Genomic DNA, 18,421 nt, shown 5'->3' with positions numbered 1-18,421 from the left:
GCAGCTTAGCTAGGCGCTCCAGTTCTTGGGGGCTAGGATTGTTTTTCGCGTGAAAGGCACTTAGTATCTCCCACTTAGGCGGAGCTGAGTATCATGTTACGTTTCATTGAGGAGTTGTACACGGTCTGCTATAGCACTATCTACTCTGATTACTCGCATCTTCAAGGGTTTGCCCTGAATATGCCTCGGGAAGCTTGGTAACTTCCTCAGAACTTACAAGCAGAATCGGAAAATAATGTACCAATCCGAGTAAAAGGGAGATGGGAGATAGAAAGACACCACGTGGGGAATTGTGCTGCGACAGAAGAACGGGGATGCTTGCACGCAAGACTGCGCCCCGCGAATAAGCAATAAGCACTAACTAAGCTTTTCTGTCAAGATCACCAAAGCCCCTCGGTAAATTTGCGGTAGCTGTTGGATCATCTCACCTGGCGTCTGACGCTACAGCTTTACGAAGGGGCGGGACCCACTCGGTAGCAGGAACAACACTGAACAACGCCAACAGCAGGTAAGATCGGCATTTTAGCGACAACGGCCCCTAAGAAGTTTCTAAGAATACCCATTTCCCTCTGTTCAAAAGCAGGAACGAATCTAAACACCTCTCTCTACTTCTACCTCCGGGGCCCTCATCCTTTCAGTTCCCCAAATTCAATTCGGTTTAGAACTTTCAGTTGCCCATTGTCAAGGTCAACAATTATCAGCATAATTGTTCGTTAGGAGGTCATAGTAGATAATATCTACTAGTTCTCCGTTGAATTTTCTCGGTTTCATCGCTTTGATCGTTTTTCTTGAGCCCAGTTAATATTCCTGAAATACATAGATCCACCTCCCAACGACCAAATAGTTTGTCTCGCACCTTGAAACCACTGAGTCTGCTCCCAATGCTATTATTGAACTATCTCCCAATGTTTTTCTGCTGACATAGGGCGAGAGTACGACGTTGACCAGCATCAAAGTTCCTAAGGGGAGCCATAACCGAACTACATAACTGATTGACGACCGTCTTGATCGTGATCAGCTGACGTGCTACCTACCCTAACACTGACCAACTTATTGTATATGATGGCAGATAAAGGTGCTAACTTGCCGTGGTTCTTCCCACGTACCAAGATGCGCATATCATTCTCCCTGGCTAAAGCGGGTCATATCTCTGGTGGGTCCGGATAAATAACTTAATCCATTAAATCCAATTATCTCCGCCAGCAACCAAGTTCCACTTATTTCACCCCTTCGTTCCGCAACTTCCAACTTGTCAACAATTCAACGATGGAGCACTCAACCCTGGCACCGTTCTGGGGCCCGCAGACCTCTTACCTCAAGTATGTCCTGAATTTTCTTGCGATCTGTTGAGAGTGCCAGTGACTTATGATCGATTCCAGCTTTTGCGAAGAAGTACGTACTGCAAAGCAACCCCAGTAAACCCGGTCTAACGGCCGGTTCTTCATAGGACTATGTAGTCACCCGGTACATCGCGGAGTTTATCAATACCCTGAGCAGCTTCGTATACAGTGCGTTAGTTAAGGCCTAGCCGTAAAGCCTGTAATTGACCTCTTTCTCCAGTCGTTTACGGGATCTATGGCCTGTCCAAGCTTCGTCATAAGCCGCACGCCGGCTCCCGCTCGATTCCGTATTTTGGGTTGATGGGAGTAGGCGTCTGCTCGGCAGGCTACCATATGACCCTGAAGTACCACACCCAAATGTGTATGTCTCGCTCCATATCCTCAGTTGCTCCGATCGTCTTTCTCACGTGGCTGAACCCCAGCGGATGAATTGTCCATGCATCTGTTGACAACGCCCCTCCTGTATCGCATTCTCTCTTTCCAGACCAGCCCAGAGCACACCCGGATGGTGGGCATTGTTCTCTCTATTCTGTTCACCATCGTGATGGTCGTCCACATGGTGATGGATGAATTCCTCCTCCACGCTGTCACCTTCGGCATGGCAGTCTATTTGATCGCAACACGTACGCTCAAGATCATTCCCCGACAAATCCCCGATCCGGTAACCCGGAAGAACATTCAAAGCGTAGCGCTCTTTGGATGCGGTAAGCCATTTAGCCAGCGAAACGTTTGGGCAACTGTTGACCCATCACAGCGAGCTTTATCTTCGGTTACCTGGTGTGGTTGATTGACGACTGGGCCTGTCTGATTTTGACCAGCACAAGACAAGCTGTTGGGTTGCCTTTGGCGTTCTTGTTCGAATTGCATGGATGGTATGCACATACTTCTTTCTCATTTTTTCTCCTTGCTCAACTGGAACTCCCGGGACTCGCACCGCTGACAATAAGAATACAGGTGGCATGTCTTCACTGCCATTGGCGGCTATATTGCTGTTGCGATTATTGACCTCTTGACATCTGGCGAAGTGGACAAGGACTCCACTGAACGCCTGGCCTGGCCCCTTCCTGTTGTCGCGAGGTTGGTGGCAGCAAGAAGTAGCTCAACCCAGAAGAAGGGTAATTAGTCGATTAGAGGCTACTGGTGTTAGATGAGGATATGGAAACCTGTCGAGGAAGAATACGATATGTAAATCTCATGGTGAGGAGAGGGTACAGCCAGCTGAACACTGTATTATTTAGAAATTCCAGACAATGATTGTTTGGATTAAAGGAGTGTACTATAACCACAATTCGAAAGAGAAGTAAGGTTTTGAAAAATTTGCTCTTTGTGCGGCTGGGAGCGGCGCTTGATATGTACTACATCTGTGTACGCAGAACTTGCACAAACCTAGCGAGTATCTGATCTATGCAACATGCTACTCGCTTTAGTAAGTTACGCAGGTGCTGCTAAGCTATAAGTCCGGTACTATAACTGGAGGGTGCGTTTTGATAACTCTATGGAGTCTGTTCGTGCAACCGACCACGCCCCGACAAAGGTAGTTTACACTGTCATAGATCTTCCGTTTGATTTAAACTTAGTTTTTAGGGTATTGATTCATTGTTTCAGGTTTAGACTCTTCGTGGCGTTCCATAGCACTTGAATATTTCCTAGACACTAAATTGTTGCCCGGTGCCCCAGGGTGGTTTGACAAAGAAGAGAGGCAGATCTTCATTTATAATTGTATCAGAGGGGAAAGACACAAGCTTAGAGGGGGGTGCTTTTCCTATCTATTAATATATGATATTATATCTGATTTCATAAATAGCATGCGCGGGTCCCAGGAAAGCATGCTCCCAACGATTTATATTTTTCTCTGTTGGCTTGGTTTCCATTTTCCCTTCCCAACCCCCAAAAATGTATTTGTTTTTGATTGTGCTTTTGCACCTCTCAGTCTTCGTTTCTAGCCAAGGCCTACCCCAGCCTGATCCAAAGAAACTCGATACAGACGACATCCACGTAAGATGCGAGCCGCTTAAGATAATCAACGACGAGAGGCGCAGAATTCCTCCCCCCAACCAGCAGCGTCCTGATCGAGCTTATTCCGATGCGGGATCGGAAGATACGATAATAGTCACACCGCAAATGAGACAGGGAACGCCTGAGACTGTGAATCTCCGACTCCCGGGAGAACCAGTGACACCACGGACACCAGGAGGGCCATGGACGCAAGGATCGCCAGGATCGCCTACACTACGCAGTCCCCGACGACGCAGTCCAATACCAGAGCCGCCAAAGCCATACTTATTCGGAAAATGCCGCGGACGCGATACAGCAATTGCTTTGGACTCTTGTCTTGGGTGGGATCCACGGAACGGAGGGACCATGATTGCCCAAAGGAAGTATGTATCCTTCTTGGCTACGGTTGGTTATGTCTGTCCGACGGCAACTGATAAGTCTTAGTGGCCAAGGAATGACGAAGGGTGACTGTCATAGCTGTCAATACTACAAAACTGGGGATGATGGGTCTTTCTTGATTACCTGTCTTTGCCAAAAGACTCCACAAGCAGAGCAAATTTCTGGTATGGATGATCCACGGCTAAGGATGTTCCACCAACGTAAGTATTTCACAGATCACTGAGTGCTTTTTAACTAACAGATGCTAGCTGGTGTGGTAGTTATTGATAAGAATAATCGCTTCCGCTGTTTTGATATCCTTGGACTTTGAGTGTTTGGAGAAAATGGCGTAGAGTCCTGTGCATAGATCACTAGTTGTCTGATAAATACTTATCTAATCCAGCATACAAGTGTACAGGGGATATGAAGTAAAACAGAGACTAAGCTCCCAATGGTAATGACTTAAGGTGATCTAGTGCTGCACTATTGCGGTAAATAATCTACGCGTGGTTTGTTGGGCATTTCATCCTGCGCTATGTCGAGTTCACACCTCTGGGATGACATATTGCACGAGCAGGCACAGTTGCCAAGAACTGGCTTTCATTGCCCCGTTTTTATCTTAAGTGGATTTGTAAAAATCCCGGTTCACTCTCTTGGTTCTAGACTATCTTCTATCGGAAATACAGATTCATTTACTGTCCTCCTCCGTAGCTGTTGCCCAGTGCCCCATCCGAAAGGGCTGCACACGCACACACATATCGCGTCTTGCTTCTCTATTTCATTGTTGACTTTAAAAGGACGTCCAACGGGCTCTTCCTACCAAATAACTATCGAAATGAAGGCCAGAAATGCCACTTTGCATATAGCTACCATTTGACACGTAAATGGGTACAGCTTTCAACTTATTTGAAAAAGACGCCATGGACGTTACTCATGCCATGATATCCTGTCGTCCTCCTTATCATAGCCCGAAACAACCCCACCGATGAATCCCATACCTAGCGCAGCAAAACACCACTAGCCTAAATCGTGCAGGCTAACATCAAAGCACCCATCGACCAGCGGACGATGGGGAATAAGCATCGGGATCGTCTTCCGGTCCATAAGCGCATCGCCAGAGCAATTACGGAAGTCTTGCGCGTGGCTGTATACGGCCGTATCTGGAATCAGAAATTGGGAGAAATGCAGCGTGGTGTGCAGACTCACGGTTGTTCCAAATAGGGTACCTGCCACAAATACAACAAATCAGTTTAAGGGATGCACCGCAGCACCATGATCTTCACCTATTAATAGCATGGCTCAAATAAAGGGGGCCTTTTTGCGTACGTGTTCCTTCAGGTACTATCTCTGAGATGCTACTGGGTACTTATCAAGGCATTTCCGCCCCTCAACTATCCAACTAGCTTCTAGATATGACACTAGGTTAACATGTGCGTTAGTGCTGATGAATGCAATATGTCAGAGGATAGTCCATATTAGACCCTTCAAATTTACTGAATCATCCCAGAGAATAATTCTAGCCTTGCCTTTCACAGCACTACCCTTATTATTGCTCATTCCACACATCGTTGCCAGCCACTTCAGGGCAGGCCATTTCCGAGCTATATTCTAAGATCTCCACTGAAAAAAGTAGCGACACCTTCCCAGTGGCCACTCTTAGTACAGATCCAGAAAAGATATGTTCAAGAATCCAGCGCAATCCTCGCCTCAGTCCCCCAACTATCCTCCAAGATAACCGAAATACAATGATTAATATGAGTCTCGCTATCAAAGCTCGGCTCTATAATACCGCCGCGCGCCTCCCTAAACCGCACGCGGAACTGCTTCCTCCAGTAGAAAAGACAATGTACCACATGCCACTCCCGTGTCATCGTCACCTTCGCACTCTGATTATCTCCAAGGGCTGCGACCTCCTCGAGGGTCATCGGTATCTTGTGGTAGTCGTCGGCAAAATAATCCCAGCTTCCATCCGGCCCAGGACCCGATCTCTCGAACTCGGCTGTTAATTCGTCATCGCGGCAGTAGGGGGGCAACCAGGCTGCTGCTAGAGAGTCGAACTTGCAGCCAAGGGATATCGCTTCAGCTGTTGAGTTGCCGCAATAGCAGTGCTTTCGTGGCGCGTTGCGGCGTGCTGCGAGAACAATATTGTGAACGATGCTGATTAAGCCCCATAGAGCGAGCAGGCACATGAGGATATCTCGAGCGATACGAGTTTTGGGAGATGATAGTAGTCGCTTAGTTCCTCTGACAAAGATATTTCGACCGGCTTTGGATTGTTCTGTATTGCTGCTTTGCAACAAGATCTCGTCCTCGTGGGCGTCTTTGGATGTGGATAGCTCAGGATCTGAAGCGTTGCTGTCGACCCTATTTCAGGACATAAGCATTTGAATATGTCGCTGCTGAGTGCTTATTACCTTTCGTACTCGAAGCCCATTTTCAAAGGCCACGACTTTCGCCGAAGAAGTGAAGTATGGAGATTTCCGAGGCTCCTATACAACAAAGAAAGAAAGCGAAGGCAAAGAACACCCGTTCTGTTTTAAAGATACGCCGCTCTACAAGTCTTCCTTAGGGCTGCAACAGCAGAGAACCGTACTCAGCACCGATATTAGCCAACAGATAAGCCAAACCGGACAAAAGGGCTTCCCCTCAGTCCAGCGTATCCTCTTTTCCCTCTTTTGTTATCGTAAGCGCGCTCTTCGGCTACTCTCGATGACTAGCTCTTGGGCTTTATCATCCACCATTCATTAATGCGAGACCCTTGTCAGTCCCACCTTAAATAATATATTTGGAATAGAGATATACTCTATAATAGGTTTAGAGCACGTCATCATTGATTTGGATGAGCCCAGAATCTGTACTCTATCTGCGCCGCATCCATTTTAGTACAAGCATGTATTCCTGTTTCGTACACCTGCATTTGGCTCTTAGTATATCTTGCCTTGGTGGCTATACAAGCTCCTTTTTGAGATTCTTGCATATCTTATTTGTGAGATTATGTACTTGTTCCTACCTAGTACAGGTGTGCGTATATCCTTTTTAGTAAAGTCACATTATCACAGACACACTAGATCACATCCTTGTCAACAATATGCCTAGCAGGGATTGATCCATTCCAAAGTACTACCCCTCATTCTCTAAGTAAGAAAGAGGGGTATTTCAAATGATCTCTGATTCACCTAGAACATGCAGTAGTTCCGCCAGACTCGCTGGACAAGTGGCCCGGAAGGTCCGGATTTCCATCCGAGGAACTACACTAAGCAGGGATGTCGGATACTGGGACGGCGACAACTGGAGTATATACATAGTCCTCACTATTCCTTGAAAATCTCCAACCCGAAATCCATTTCTCTCTAAGTCATTTACCATTGTTATATCCCTTACGTTGAGCGAAAACCATGAAGCTCTCTTCTACTATCCTCCAAGGCATCACTATCTTCGCCGCTTTCGCATCGGCGATCCCTCTGTCTGTCCGCTCACCAGACGACGGCTCGATCCGAATCCCCGTGAAGGGCGTTCCGGAGCCTGAGAAACGCGATGACGGCGCCATCCGCATTCCCGTAAAGGGTGTCCCTGAGCCGGAGAAGCGGGATGATGGCGCTATCAGGATCCCCGTGAAGGGTGTTCCCGCGCCACCCGCGGAGGAATAGGAAGTTCTGGTGAGTGCAATACCCGCTTTCGGGGGTCAGTGTCTTGGAGGGTCATTGTTACACTTGGGGCTGTTCGTGCTAAGGTTGTGTAGCTGTCGTTCTGGGTCGGATTTGCTCATCTGTGTGACTTGCAGACTACATCCATAACGGAGTCCGGGTTTGTTAGGGATGAAGCTGGCTGTCTAGGTTCAATTTTAATTGAGATACGGGGTCGGGGCAAAATATACTGTACTACGCTACCTTTGAAGGCAAAGCTGATGTGTTAGCAAGGACAGATAGAAACAGGCAGCTTAATACTCGTGCTCATTTTGACCTAGGATTCCGACCAGTAGGAAAACAGAGCGAACCATAGCTATCAGTAGGAGGCAAATGATATTAAAAAAACCATCACCAGTAGCCTAGGTCTCGGAGTAAGATATTATTTACGTAGTAGACAATCGGAAAGCACTTGGTGGTACCCACTTAGGAGAGTATGCTTAGGATTAGATGATCACATATGTGATTGCCCTTCATTCCACTGCGCGTTTTGCAGCAAATACTACGTACGATGTGCTCACTGCAGCTAAGAGGGGATTTCGGAATAATGCCCATCAATGAAATCATCCATATCAGTCCCCTTATGCTTGCCAATACTGCCCCATGGGCGGGGCCCTTGTTTAGATTGGACAATATAAGCGCCGAGTTCAGAACTAGCGGGATCAGATGGTGGCGAGGTATCTGACAGCAGTAATGCAATCACACGGCCTAGGCATGGCCATTCGTTTTCGTACAACGGTCACTTACGCCACATTACGTCTCGTCGCGTAGCATAGTGCTGTTGGTAATTCCAAAGCGTAGACATTTCCTGAATTCATTTAGCAATGATACACTGTCTACACCCCACCCTTAGAATACTGGTCAGTTGCATATTCAATTGCTAGAAATTCTAGCGAGCTCAAGTGGAGGTCCATTAAATATCAACGTGGATCATATTACGGTAATAGCAACTTAATTAAAGTACATCACAGATGAAAACATCGCCAGCGCACATTCATCTCGAAAAAGACAGGAGGGGTACTATTTCGCTTGAATCATTAACATCTCTCGTGACAAAGCCCGTGCTACCATCTTAGAATTGGCGCTGGGTGCCAACGTTGCGGCGGTTATCCAAATCGGAGTCGACGCGAGGGTCAAGCTTGTTAGCAATGTCGGAGCTATGGGGCCCCGCAGTGGCGCTACCACCAGTGGTGTTGTAGCTGCTGCTGGCAAGATTCTGGTGGCGGGCACGGTTGTCCAGGTCGGAGTCAACACGAGGATCGGCCTTGTTGGCGAGGTCGGAGCTGTGAGGTCCAGCGGTGGAGGTAGTAGTGCCGTGGCCAATACCAGTGCCAGTGCCAACACCAGTGCCAGTGCCAACACCAGCGCCAGTGTGAGCACCAGTGCCAGTGTGAACACCAGTGCCAGTGTGAACACCAGCACCAGTGCCGTAACCGTGGTTGGCTCCAGCGGCGTAGGCACCAGGGGTACCAATGGCGCCAGTGGCTCCAAGACCGGCGGCGCGGTTGTCTAATGATGTGTTAGTCCTGTGATCTGATAATCCTGTGGGGAATGAGAAGTCACTTACCTCGGTCACTGTCAACACGGGGGTCGACCTTGTTGGCCAGGTCGGACGAGTGAGGGCCATGAGCACCGCCCAGAGCTTCATGACGGGCGCGGTTGTCTCTGTCGGAGTCCACGCGGGGATCAACCTTATTGGCGATGTTGGAGCTGTGCGGGCCAGCATTGGTAGAGTGGGAACCAGTAGTGCCGAATGGGGCGTCTACGCCGCCAGCGGCGCCAACAGGAGCTTGCTGAGGACCATGAGTGCTGGAGTGGGTGGTAGTCGCGCCACCGGGGCCGGTGGTTGTGGTAGTGTGATGACCAGCGCGGTTGTCTATCAAAGGTGGTCAGTCTTCTGGCAATACAGCTATGTTGAGGGGCGAAAGTTGACTTACCACGGTCGCTATCGACACGAGGGTCAAGCTTGTTAGCGATGTTGGAGCTGTGAGGGCCGTGGTTGGAGGACTTGTAGTTCTCGGTGGCATTGGCAGTATTGGTGGTACCGGTGCTGGTATGGGTGGTGTTGGAGGTCGAGTCGTGATGGCCAGTAACAGCCTCCTTAACCTTGTGCAACATTCCAGACATTGTGTGTGATTTGATGATGGTATTCAGTTGAAAGACGAGTGTTCGCTGTGGTGTTGTGTTCTTTTGTAGTAGTGTCAAGATGATTGTAGTCTGTTGGTATCTCTGATCGAACTCAGTCAGGCTGGGTTGAGGAGTAGCTTATATACCTTCTCTTCCCTGTCCCTGGAGGCGGGTTCTACATCCATATGACGTAGGATGGTTGTAGCTTGTCCGGGGTAACCATGAATAAGGTGAATCTAGGGCATTGTTTCAAGTGATACTTGATTTGATCATACCGTCTTGGATGTGGGGCGGGTGTGGCGCTCGGGCTGCTCTGTGGCTGGTGGGGTCGCCCTATGACGCCATCCCTCATTTCCCACGTCTTCATACAAGCTTCATGATCCCGAACAGGTTTTGCGCACTACATGGCTGAGGTCATTGGCTTTTGTGTACCTTGGTTTCAGCATATCTCAGGAAACTGCTGGGTTCTTCAGCCGTCAATGGAATTACAACATGCAGAGCATGTCCAATCAGGCAGCACTATTCTACACTACATTTCACAGGCTGTCCACGTCCTCCTCTAGGCAGTACCGTGTGTACCTCAGAGCTTCACTGTCCTATTGAAGGTGAAGGAATGTCAACATGTCGGGAACATGTTACACATCATCCGTCATGGTTCGCAACGTCGCATACCTTCTCAACGCTCTCATGAACCGTGACAGGGGCAACTCAGTACCGTTGTCGATGGCTATTATTAGTCTCTCAAACAGAGTCAAACACCTTTCTGAGGTTCACTTTGTTGTAATCCTGGTCGATCAATTGCTGATCATGACCTCAGGCCATACCAGTCTGCGCTTACCATCCTCATTGCAGCCACGATCGTCACAGAACGGTCGAGGCTTTGAGCTTTGGCCGTTTATGTAGGTTTCGAAGACCTGATTCCCAAGTTAATTGCAAAAGCTTGCGCTCGTATCTGTACTTGGCACTTATCGATTGAAGGGCTCAATTGTGCTCTGGGCTCCGGAATAGCTATGTTCCGGATATCAAGCCTGCGAGATATGATGTCATATGCCACAAGTGGCTGAAAGCTTCATCAGCCCTAAGTTCATAGAAGGATTCAAGGATATTATTATATGACCGCCACAGTAACTATACTGAAAGCTTGACAGTAAAAGCAATTGTATGACGCTATACTCAATTCGCCAATGCCTATGTTGGTCCAAGTACTCACCCCCGTTTCACCTTCGCCTGTTCTGCATAAGAACTAGTCGAATAGCCTCGGCCTTGCTAACTGTAGAGCAGAAGAGCTTAAGGCTAAAAATGGGTGTTTTTTTTTTTTTTTTTTGAGAATCTCCGTCTTTTGATCTATGCTTGGGTCAATTTGAAAACGATTTATGTCAATTAATTCAATGCAACCGCTATTTACCATCAACCCCGTGATAGAAATATCAGTTTCCCATTACATCCGTTCTACATGAGGCTCCAAACCTGCTTTGACAGTGAATACTAATCTCTCTCAGGCTCTCCTTAGGAGCTTGAGGCAATACTATTGGCCATCCTGGTGAACGGGCCTAGGTACCAGTATGTCTTCATCGGCCGCTTAGATGAAGTAATAGCACATTGAAAATCGGTCGCAAATGGGCTTGTTTTAGCAGCACTCGTGGAGTACCACATATAGACAGCAAGATGCAATAAAATTCATTTCGTGGCTTTATTAGTCACATAATATAAGTCTATCGATATACCAGTTCTACACAGGATAGACATACCAGTAAGACCGCTAAAGCCCCAGTTTCACTATACACAGAACCTACTTTCGCTCTATACATCATAGACACTCAAGTCTAGTTGTTTGGTAATATTGACGACAAGTAATGTACTCCTTGATTATTTATCCAGACCAACTGCCAATAGATTACTTTGTGGGGTATCAATATAGAAACATAGGAATGTGCTGACTTAATCAATCAATCTATCTTTGTTGAGTATGGTATGGTCTCACGATTTCACCTACATATCTTGAAACAAAGGATTCCCACCTATATATTGACAATATTCCACTGGCTCGGGTTGATCTCAGGCTGGTCTCATAATCATGAGTCTACGGGGCTGTGAGCCTATCTCCACGCCATATGGCTGTATGTGCTACATTTCAGTAAAACGATCATCTAAATTTAAGTAAGCTTGGCGCAATATCTCTCAATTGAACGAAGCTGCTTCAGCGACAGTGACATAAAGCGCTGAACTCATGAAAGATCAGTTCAATTATCTTCTAAAATACGAATCTCGGCAATGCTGCGCATCCAGTTACCACCCTATCAGGCGCAGACATCTGTATGATCACGCAATCGGTTTAACACACTCTTAATTTAAGCTTCACACATATTGCTAGATAGAATTAGCGAATGTTTACTAGGCCATACTAAACCTAGCGACCATCAAGCCCAGGGCGAGAACAAGTTCGACGACGAATTGCGTTCAACTCGGCAGCTCCTTGGCAGCAGGCGGGCACCGAATCGGGTAAGAATCGACAGAATCTCGTTAAATCGATGTGTCATGACTGAGTTTCTGCTGTGGTAGCCGAAAGGATATTGCAGGAAGTCAATGTATTCTATATGGCCTTCGGGACAGGTGCGGGGCAGGATCACGCAAGAACCGGCAACGGTGCCATCATCAATCGCTACTATAAAAGAACGCTGTATACCCGAACCACATCAACTTCCTTTTCTTTTAACGACTCACACACGGACAACCCTTGAACAGGTCACAATATCAGGATATTGGATCTAGACATTTACTCAGTGCAGAGGCTTTACCAAAGGTTAATGTACCCATCCTTGAACAACATGGATCGACCCGAGGCTGATCATTGTGCTCTCAGCACGCATCATGCGCTCGCTCTGGCTTACTGCATTGCTGCCCCTTGCGGCGGCCGACTGGCAATTCAAGTCGCGCCCTGATCTGGCGCCTCCAAGACTAAACATCACTATTCCGGCAGCGCCGGATGTTGAAAAGGGATATCTCTTTGTTGCTCCCTTTGCAGGCTTCGCGGATGAGGCCGGGGAAATGCATGGCCCTCGCCAGGCAGCTCCCTACATCTTCCGTGATGACGGAGAGTTAGTTTGGTCGGGTTATGGGTATTACTCGATCTGGGCGACGAACTTCCAAAAGGCACGCTGGAAGGGCAAGGACATCCTCTTCAGCTTTGAAGGAGATCACAATGCGGGCTACGGCCATGGTCATGGGCATACGACTATCCTGGACCAGCATTACGAGACCATTCGTGAGCTGCGTGCCGGGAACCACAAACTGACTGACAAGCACGAATTCCACATCATCAATGAGGAAACCGCTCTCATTCAAATTTATCAGCCCGTCCCGAAGGATCTCACTCGATGGGGTGCAAGCCCTGAGCAACAGTGGATTGTCGATGCTATCATCCAAGGTAACCACTAGCATCTCATGTCCACTGAGCGTAAAACTAAACCTGGCATAGAGCTCGACATAGAAACTGGGGAGCTTCTCTTTGAGTGGTCTAGTTTGGATCATGTGCTTCCTGATGGTGAGTGCTGTCACTGCTATGTCTGTCTTTCAAGTAGGACAAGTAATTAAAATACTACAGAGGCCATCCTACCCATCAATCCCGGGCAAGCCGGCTCTGGTTACAACTCGTCGGATGCGTGGGATTACTTCCACATCAACTCTGTCGACAAAGATTCTGAGGGTAACTATCTCATTTCCGCTCGCGACGCCTGCGCAGTCCACAAAATCAACGGCTCCACTGGCGAGATTATCTGGCGCCTTGGTGGTGTCAAGTCCGACTTCGATCTTGGGCCCAATGTAAAATTCTGCTTCCAGCATCACGCGCGCTTTGTCTCTCGGGACGGTGATAAAGAGGTCATCTCACTATATGACAACTCTGCTCACGGAACCGAGAATGGCCGTGGTAGTGAAGTCCACACTCATCCTTTCTCCCAAGGCAAAATCATCGAGGTCAACACCGCTACCTGGAAGGCTTCGATTGTCCAAGCATTCCAGCCTCCAGATGGCCTCTTGTCCAAATCTCAGGGGAGCACCCAACTCCTCCCCAACGGCAATGTTCTCGTTAATTGGGGATCCGAAGGTGCCCTCACCGAGTTTCGTCCCGACGGTACCCCTATCTTCCATACATACATGGACTCGGGTCTCTTGGGTTTGGGCGTGGAGAACTACCGTGGCTTCCGGTATAACTGGACCGGTCTTCCCAACGAGACGCCCGCCATTGTTTCTCTCGAGAATGATCAGGGTACTACTGTGTACGTTTCTTGGAATGGAGATACGGAAACCAAGGTCTGGCGCTTTTACCAAGTTACAGATGAATATGGCTCACGACAATACCTTGGTGAAACCAAACGTACTGGTTTCGAGACTTCATTTGCCCTCAAAGCTGGCACTGTTCATACGGTGGCTGCTGAAGCTATCGGAGTTAATGGTCGTGTCCTGACTTCCACCGGTATTGTAAAGACACAGGCTGAGATCTTGCCTCCCGTCAAAGGAGCAGAGGCGCCGTCGTCCATTTCGCTTTCGGATAAGATGCAGCAGCCTCAGGTCTACTTGGGTCAAACCAGTCGCTGGGAGGAGCACATGATCCTGAAGGTCGATCGCTTTCATCTGGATTAGACTCGCGCTCCATAACGTTCCCTTGAGTCACTCTTCGGGAACATGATTCTCCACCCGCCATACATCATAGTCCTTGCTGTCCGATAAGGCATACTTATGCTTCCAGTACCTAGTTGCTGTCCAATAGGTATACAAAACAGCTTTACTATGAAACATATTGTTTATCAAGTAGAATCAGTAATAGAGTCTTCGGCAGACCCCGCAAACAACTCCCATCCCAAGCACGCCCCAAGAATCAGAAATAGGCTGTCAAGGGGCCAGGTACTTGCTTCTAAAAATTGCAACTAGCCATAAAACACAAAGGCGAGAGTAAGTCCCCGCCTGATGTTCACTTATCTCCCAGGTTCCTCAAGTCCCGTGGCATCTGGGTAGCCTTGGTGGCTCGCCTGCCATGACCACCACAAAAGATGGACGTATTCCCGACGGTGTTTACACAGCTCGTAGCATATCCAGATAGCCCCTGTTTTGCATAGTTTTCAGGCAGAGTCTGAGCCAGCTTCGGGCTATCAATATCACAGAACTGCCGTGTATTTCCGTAACTCCGACCGGCCACTTCTTCAATTTAGCTCTATTCAGTCCGTTTCTTGGTCTTCCTCCTTGAAAGTTCAGTTGTCGATATTACCTGACAAATGAGATACAAGGAATCCTCCTAGGCTCATGCCCAATGGGAACAGAAGTCACACCATGCAATGTGAATAAGGTTTTCATAGCACCTTCGGCTCATAACAGGACATGCCCGTCAAGACAGGAAATAAACCTTGTCCGGGTTGACCTTCCAGTCATCAGGATACCGCTGCGTGCAATTCAGAATAGCCTGATAATCCAGCCCGTCGATATTCTCAACTGCTGGATCAGCACCACGTTGGCACAGAAGCTGACATATTTTCACCTTCCGGTTTCGTGCCGCCTTGTGTAGAGGTGTCTCAAAGAGAAAAGCATCCTGAGCATTGATTGAGGCGTTCCAATCCAGGAGTATATTGGTACCTTCCAACCAGCCCATAGCGGCAGCAAGATGCAAAGGGGTGTTATCTTCGAACATGCCGATATCGGGATCAGCGCCGTTCTGGAGTAGTAATTTCATGAATTCAGTATTGCGGTTGCAGACAGCACTGTGTAAGGGCGCCTTTCGATCGCCTTTGAGATCAACATTGACGTCCAGGAACGGCTTGTACTCCAGGAGGACCTTCAGAAGTTCTGTGTGATTGTGATGCGCCGCTTCACTCACAGCACACCAGCCCTATACGGAGGTCAGACGTATCAAACGTTTGGGGGGGAGAGTCACGTACATGATGGAAAGTTCTGAAGTTCACATCCGCGCCTCCATCCAAGAGGATTCTGGCTGACTTGCAATCACCTTGTATGCACACAAACTGCAGTACCGGTCGGCCTGCACTAGTGGCCGCATTTGGATTTGCCCCATGGTCCAGCAAGAGCTTAATGATCTCCCCCTTGGCTGAGGCCCCCGAGTCCGCTGCCCAGTGCAGTGGGGTGCGTCCGCCAATGAAAGTAGGGCCCTTACTGTCTGCACAGCTACGGGTGTACTGGCGAATGTCGACTCGGGCACCGTGGTCCAGAAGAAACTTCGTCATGTTTACATTACCCAACTCAGCGGCGAATGACAGTGCGGTGCGGCCATCTCGAGGCCGCCGGGTGTTGATATCAACACAATCCAGCAAGAGCTCCACGAGGCGAATGGAGCCGCGTTTAACGACTTCAAAGAGCTCCTGCGCGAGCTCAGGATCGACCGGCTTGGGCGTCGCCGGTCGCGATGGAGTTTGAGTCGGGGAAGTGCTTGTGTTGCTTACTGACAGGCTCTGGGAGTGGACTGTTGTCGCCCAGCGGACTATTGCTGATCCTGCGTCGTCATCGAATGGACATCTATTCGAACCGACAGCAGGAGCCGAGTCATCAGGCCCGGCAGATATCCCTGATATCCTCAGAGTAACAAGCCTATCAACTGTCAGGCTGGAACTCGTATAGTGAGCGATGCGATTGAAAGACGTACAGTGTGAGAGTGCCCATGGCGTCAGAAAAGAGCTGTTTTGTGCGTTGTAGCTCAGACACCCGCAGGAAAACATCTTTTCGCTTGAAGAGCCATGCTACCCTATTAATCGATCCCATCAACGGTAGGGGCTCGGCGATTGCACTACTATCTCCATCCTTGCTCTCAATTGAGGCTTTGTCGGGTTTTTCATTCCGGATGCACGAGCTCAGGTATTCTTTTACTTGTTGGCACGTCTTCTCGCATCTTTTAATGAGGCCTTGAAGGCCATCCATGACCTTCCGAATTTCAGAGTCTTTGTCCACAGCATTTTGTGTCTGGGGAGACTCCAAAGATCGTTGCAGGTTGGACAGAAGAGTGCTCAGAGCCTCTACGTCATCTCCAAGAACACAGAGCTCGCGCGGGGCATCTCGAATTGTCACGATGATTTCGTAAAGCTGCAAAGACGCCTTGGCGGCTGTCCCGGATAGTTGTAATATCGCAGATGCTGTCCCAATACCTTCCATCTTTATTCACAACTTGAGCTTGGGAAAAATATTTAAAAGCAACCGTGATGGTTTGCCAGACGCGGTCGATATATTGGGGTGCTGGCCGCGGAGCAACGAGGCTGTGGCTAGCTGAAGCTCAGCCTCGTGCTGCTGTGCCAATAGGGAGGCTCAGGCTTCGTTGTCTGTGGAGCAGTAGGCACTGTTATTACTACTGACTCATCGCTCCTCTGGCACTAAGTCGGTAAGTCGGGTAGCTCACATTTTGGTGTGCAGAGAAGTTCTGGTCTTGACGCTAGCTCGTTGGTGACGATCGGCGGGTAATATTTCCGTCTACCCTAGTAGTCTCTTAGGTCATCGCCTCAATTGCTGCAGATCTATGAGAAAAGGAAAGTGTATAGTCTATTTCAATTTCCAGCGACTGCATCCTATGGACATTATTTGCCTCCTGAACCTGTTAATGAATCCTATCTCAAACACTGCTAAGGTAGCTGAGATCTACTAACCCTACAGGGCCCTATTGATCAAGTTAGACCACTTGAGGCATATTCAGATTAATTGAGTCAGCTGAGAGGAATAGGGGATGAACTACCCCTGTGCACTATATCAGAAAATGGAAGATGGCAATGGCTCGAGACGAGAAATCCCAGTATATGCATTAAATAAAGCCCATCACAAACCCTAGGATGAAAAGACTATTAAGAATCATCCGAGAACCAACTCACTTCGTCACGCGAACCCCTGATCTGCTCAATACGGTCTTCATCGAAGGTACACACCCCAGCGTGCCCATTGCTTCCCACAGCTTGATGATTCCGGCTCCCTAGGCTACTCGCCTTTCCGTTCGAGGTCACTTCGACCCATTCCGCTGCCGGAGGGTGCAACGGCTTGCCGTCCGAGAATACCACCCAAGAGCTGTCCTTCTCCGACCGCGCATATTCGATACTTTTCGTCCGAAAAGGCTTGAAAACAACTTTCAAAACGCGTATTGCGCAGATCAGCTCTCCCTGCGCCGGATAGCTATTCTCACTATTCATGTAGCAAACCGAAGAACTTCCTTCTAACGTGGCAAGTCCCTCCAGCAGGTACACATCCACTTTATCCGCAATCCGTTGTTGCAGCCATTTTCGCACGCCCTTTTCTCCCTTGAGATTATGGAAAAGCTCCCTCGGATTTTTGAGTGTGTATATCTTGCCGCCTGTTGGGGGCATATCGTTGCTACCCACAGAGCTGTCACTGGGTTTCTTGAATAGGCGGGAAACCGAAGCAGAGAGCCCTGGTTCTTTTGTGGGCTGAGTAACAGCATACATGTCGGGTACAGATCTGACCGCATAGTCCTCGATTCTCCCGAGAGGCCAGGGGCACCCTTGGGCGCCCAGTTTGGGCTCCTTGATACTGGTGATCAGGCTGCCTACAGTGACCTCTGCACTTGAGACGAAGGGGGCCCTCGGTATGCGCTTGGCTGGCATTTTGGTGTTTGGGTGGGATTCTTTTCGTCAAAGGGTGGGTATCTAAACTCTTTCTCAATGAGGAACTGGGTTGTTTGGTAGGTTGTTTTGCTTCACGTCTTTTGGTTTATCCATGTTGGAGAGATCTAACAAGATGCGCTAGGAAAGAGCCTTTTATAAGGCCAAGCCCTTATGCAAAGACTCGCCCATTTTCACAAACCCATTCATGGAGCTGCCTTGAACAAACGCCGAGTCGTCACACCACGTACTTGGTATACTCGGTAACCGCCAACACGACTTTGACGAAGCTTTGTCTTTGTTTGGT

At 48.6% G+C, this 18,421-nt stretch overlaps 8 protein-coding genes across 8 annotated transcripts; 4 read left to right on the top strand and 4 right to left on the bottom strand.

Moving 5' to 3' along the window:
* Positions 1-1,266: 1,266 nt before the first annotated feature.
* BDV37DRAFT_284648 (ceramidase-domain-containing protein) lies at positions 1,267-4,044 on the top strand (the record flags this gene model as incomplete). Its single annotated transcript, XM_032087542.1, has 10 exons — positions 1,267-1,319; positions 1,380-1,392; positions 1,448-1,508; positions 1,561-1,701; positions 1,763-2,044; positions 2,095-2,212; positions 2,295-2,455; positions 3,271-3,718; positions 3,780-3,934; positions 3,983-4,044. The coding sequence occupies 10 exons, from the start codon at positions 1,267-1,269 to the stop codon at positions 4,042-4,044; spliced, it is 1,494 nt and encodes a 497-aa protein (XP_031939831.1).
* A 1,001-nt stretch (positions 4,045-5,045) lies between these two features.
* BDV37DRAFT_159923 (uncharacterized protein) lies at positions 5,046-5,360 on the top strand. Its single transcript, XM_032079144.1, has one exon. It carries the CDS (start codon positions 5,158-5,160, stop codon positions 5,323-5,325), a length of 168 nt encoding a protein of 55 aa, XP_031939830.1. The 5' UTR covers positions 5,046-5,157; the 3' UTR covers positions 5,326-5,360.
* On the bottom strand, positions 5,361-6,408 carry BDV37DRAFT_159922 (uncharacterized protein). Its single transcript, XM_032079143.1, has 2 exons — positions 6,128-6,408; positions 5,361-6,077 (listed from the first exon to the last, which is right to left on the bottom strand). Exons 1-2 carry the CDS (start codon positions 6,145-6,147, stop codon positions 5,396-5,398), a joined length of 702 nt encoding a protein of 233 aa, XP_031939829.1. The 5' UTR covers positions 6,148-6,408; the 3' UTR covers positions 5,361-5,395.
* Positions 6,409-7,060: 652 nt separating this feature from the next.
* Positions 7,061-7,786, top strand: BDV37DRAFT_252454 (uncharacterized protein). Its single transcript, XM_032082421.1, has one exon. It carries the CDS (start codon positions 7,109-7,111, stop codon positions 7,358-7,360), a length of 252 nt encoding a protein of 83 aa, XP_031939828.1. The 5' UTR covers positions 7,061-7,108; the 3' UTR covers positions 7,361-7,786.
* Positions 7,787-8,468: 682 nt separating this feature from the next.
* BDV37DRAFT_284645 (uncharacterized protein) lies at positions 8,469-9,523 on the bottom strand (the record flags this gene model as incomplete). The annotated part of the gene is made up of 3 exons (XM_032087541.1): positions 8,469-8,905; positions 8,964-9,272; positions 9,334-9,523. The coding sequence occupies 3 exons, from the start codon at positions 9,521-9,523 to the stop codon at positions 8,469-8,471; spliced, it is 936 nt and encodes a 311-aa protein (XP_031939827.1).
* A 2,732-nt stretch (positions 9,524-12,255) lies between these two features.
* BDV37DRAFT_159834 (arylsulfotransferase family protein) lies at positions 12,256-14,493 on the top strand. Its single transcript, XM_032079141.1, has 3 exons — positions 12,256-12,947; positions 12,999-13,064; positions 13,125-14,493. The coding sequence occupies exons 1-3, from the start codon at positions 12,392-12,394 to the stop codon at positions 14,159-14,161; spliced, it is 1,659 nt and encodes a 552-aa protein (XP_031939826.1). The 5' UTR covers positions 12,256-12,391; the 3' UTR covers positions 14,162-14,493.
* A 68-nt stretch (positions 14,494-14,561) lies between these two features.
* BDV37DRAFT_159844 (ankyrin repeat-containing domain protein) lies at positions 14,562-16,718 on the bottom strand. The gene is made up of 3 exons (XM_032079142.1): positions 16,167-16,718; positions 15,448-16,111; positions 14,562-15,398 (listed from the first exon to the last, which is right to left on the bottom strand). Exons 1-3 carry the CDS (start codon positions 16,667-16,669, stop codon positions 14,901-14,903), a joined length of 1,665 nt encoding a protein of 554 aa, XP_031939825.1. The 5' UTR covers positions 16,670-16,718; the 3' UTR covers positions 14,562-14,900.
* A 628-nt stretch (positions 16,719-17,346) lies between these two features.
* BDV37DRAFT_284642 (uncharacterized protein) lies at positions 17,347-18,117 on the bottom strand (the record flags this gene model as incomplete). The annotated part of the gene is made up of 1 exon (XM_032087540.1): positions 17,347-18,117. The coding sequence occupies one exon, from the start codon at positions 18,115-18,117 to the stop codon at positions 17,347-17,349; it is 771 nt and encodes a 256-aa protein (XP_031939824.1).
* Positions 18,118-18,421: the final 304 nt, after the last annotated feature.

The sequence above is a fragment of the Aspergillus pseudonomiae genome, assembly GCF_009193645.1.
Source record: "Aspergillus pseudonomiae strain CBS 119388 unplaced genomic scaffold BDV37scaffold_50, whole genome shotgun sequence".
Taxonomy (NCBI): domain Eukaryota; kingdom Fungi; phylum Ascomycota; class Eurotiomycetes; order Eurotiales; family Aspergillaceae; genus Aspergillus; species Aspergillus pseudonomiae.
The sequence above is the reverse complement of the archived record's forward strand: the minus strand, read 5'-3'. Positions and strand labels throughout refer to the sequence as shown.

Bases quoted from the DNA above. Each gene is read 5' to 3' on its own strand.
- BDV37DRAFT_159923 (XM_032079144.1), top strand. From the start codon at position 5,158: ATGAATGCAATATGTCAGAGGATAGTCCATATTAGACCCTTCAAATTT.
- BDV37DRAFT_159922 (XM_032079143.1), bottom strand. From the start codon at position 6,147: ATGGGCTTCGAGTACGAAAG. The intron at 6,078-6,127 runs GTAATAAGCACT...GTCCTGAAATAG, and splicing joins ATGGGCTTCGAGTACGAAAG to GGTCGACAGCAACGCTTCAG.
- BDV37DRAFT_252454 (XM_032082421.1), top strand. From the start codon at position 7,109: ATGAAGCTCTCTTCTACTATCCTCCAAGGCATCACTATCTTCGCCGCT.
- BDV37DRAFT_159834 (XM_032079141.1), top strand. From the start codon at position 12,392: ATGCGCTCGCTCTGGCTTACTGCATTGCTGCCCCTTGCGGCGGCCGAC. The intron at 12,948-12,998 runs GTAACCACTAGC...AACCTGGCATAG, and splicing joins TGTCGATGCTATCATCCAAG to AGCTCGACATAGAAACTGGG. The intron at 13,065-13,124 runs GTGAGTGCTGTC...AAAATACTACAG, and splicing joins GGATCATGTGCTTCCTGATG to AGGCCATCCTACCCATCAAT.
- BDV37DRAFT_159844 (XM_032079142.1), bottom strand. From the start codon at position 16,669: ATGGAAGGTATTGGGACAGCATCTGCGATATTACAACTATCCGGGACA. The intron at 16,112-16,166 runs GTACGTCTTTCA...GACAGTTGATAG, and splicing joins GCCATGGGCACTCTCACACT to GCTTGTTACTCTGAGGATAT. The intron at 15,399-15,447 runs GTACGTGACTCT...ACCTCCGTATAG, and splicing joins ACTTCAGAACTTTCCATCAT to GGCTGGTGTGCTGTGAGTGA.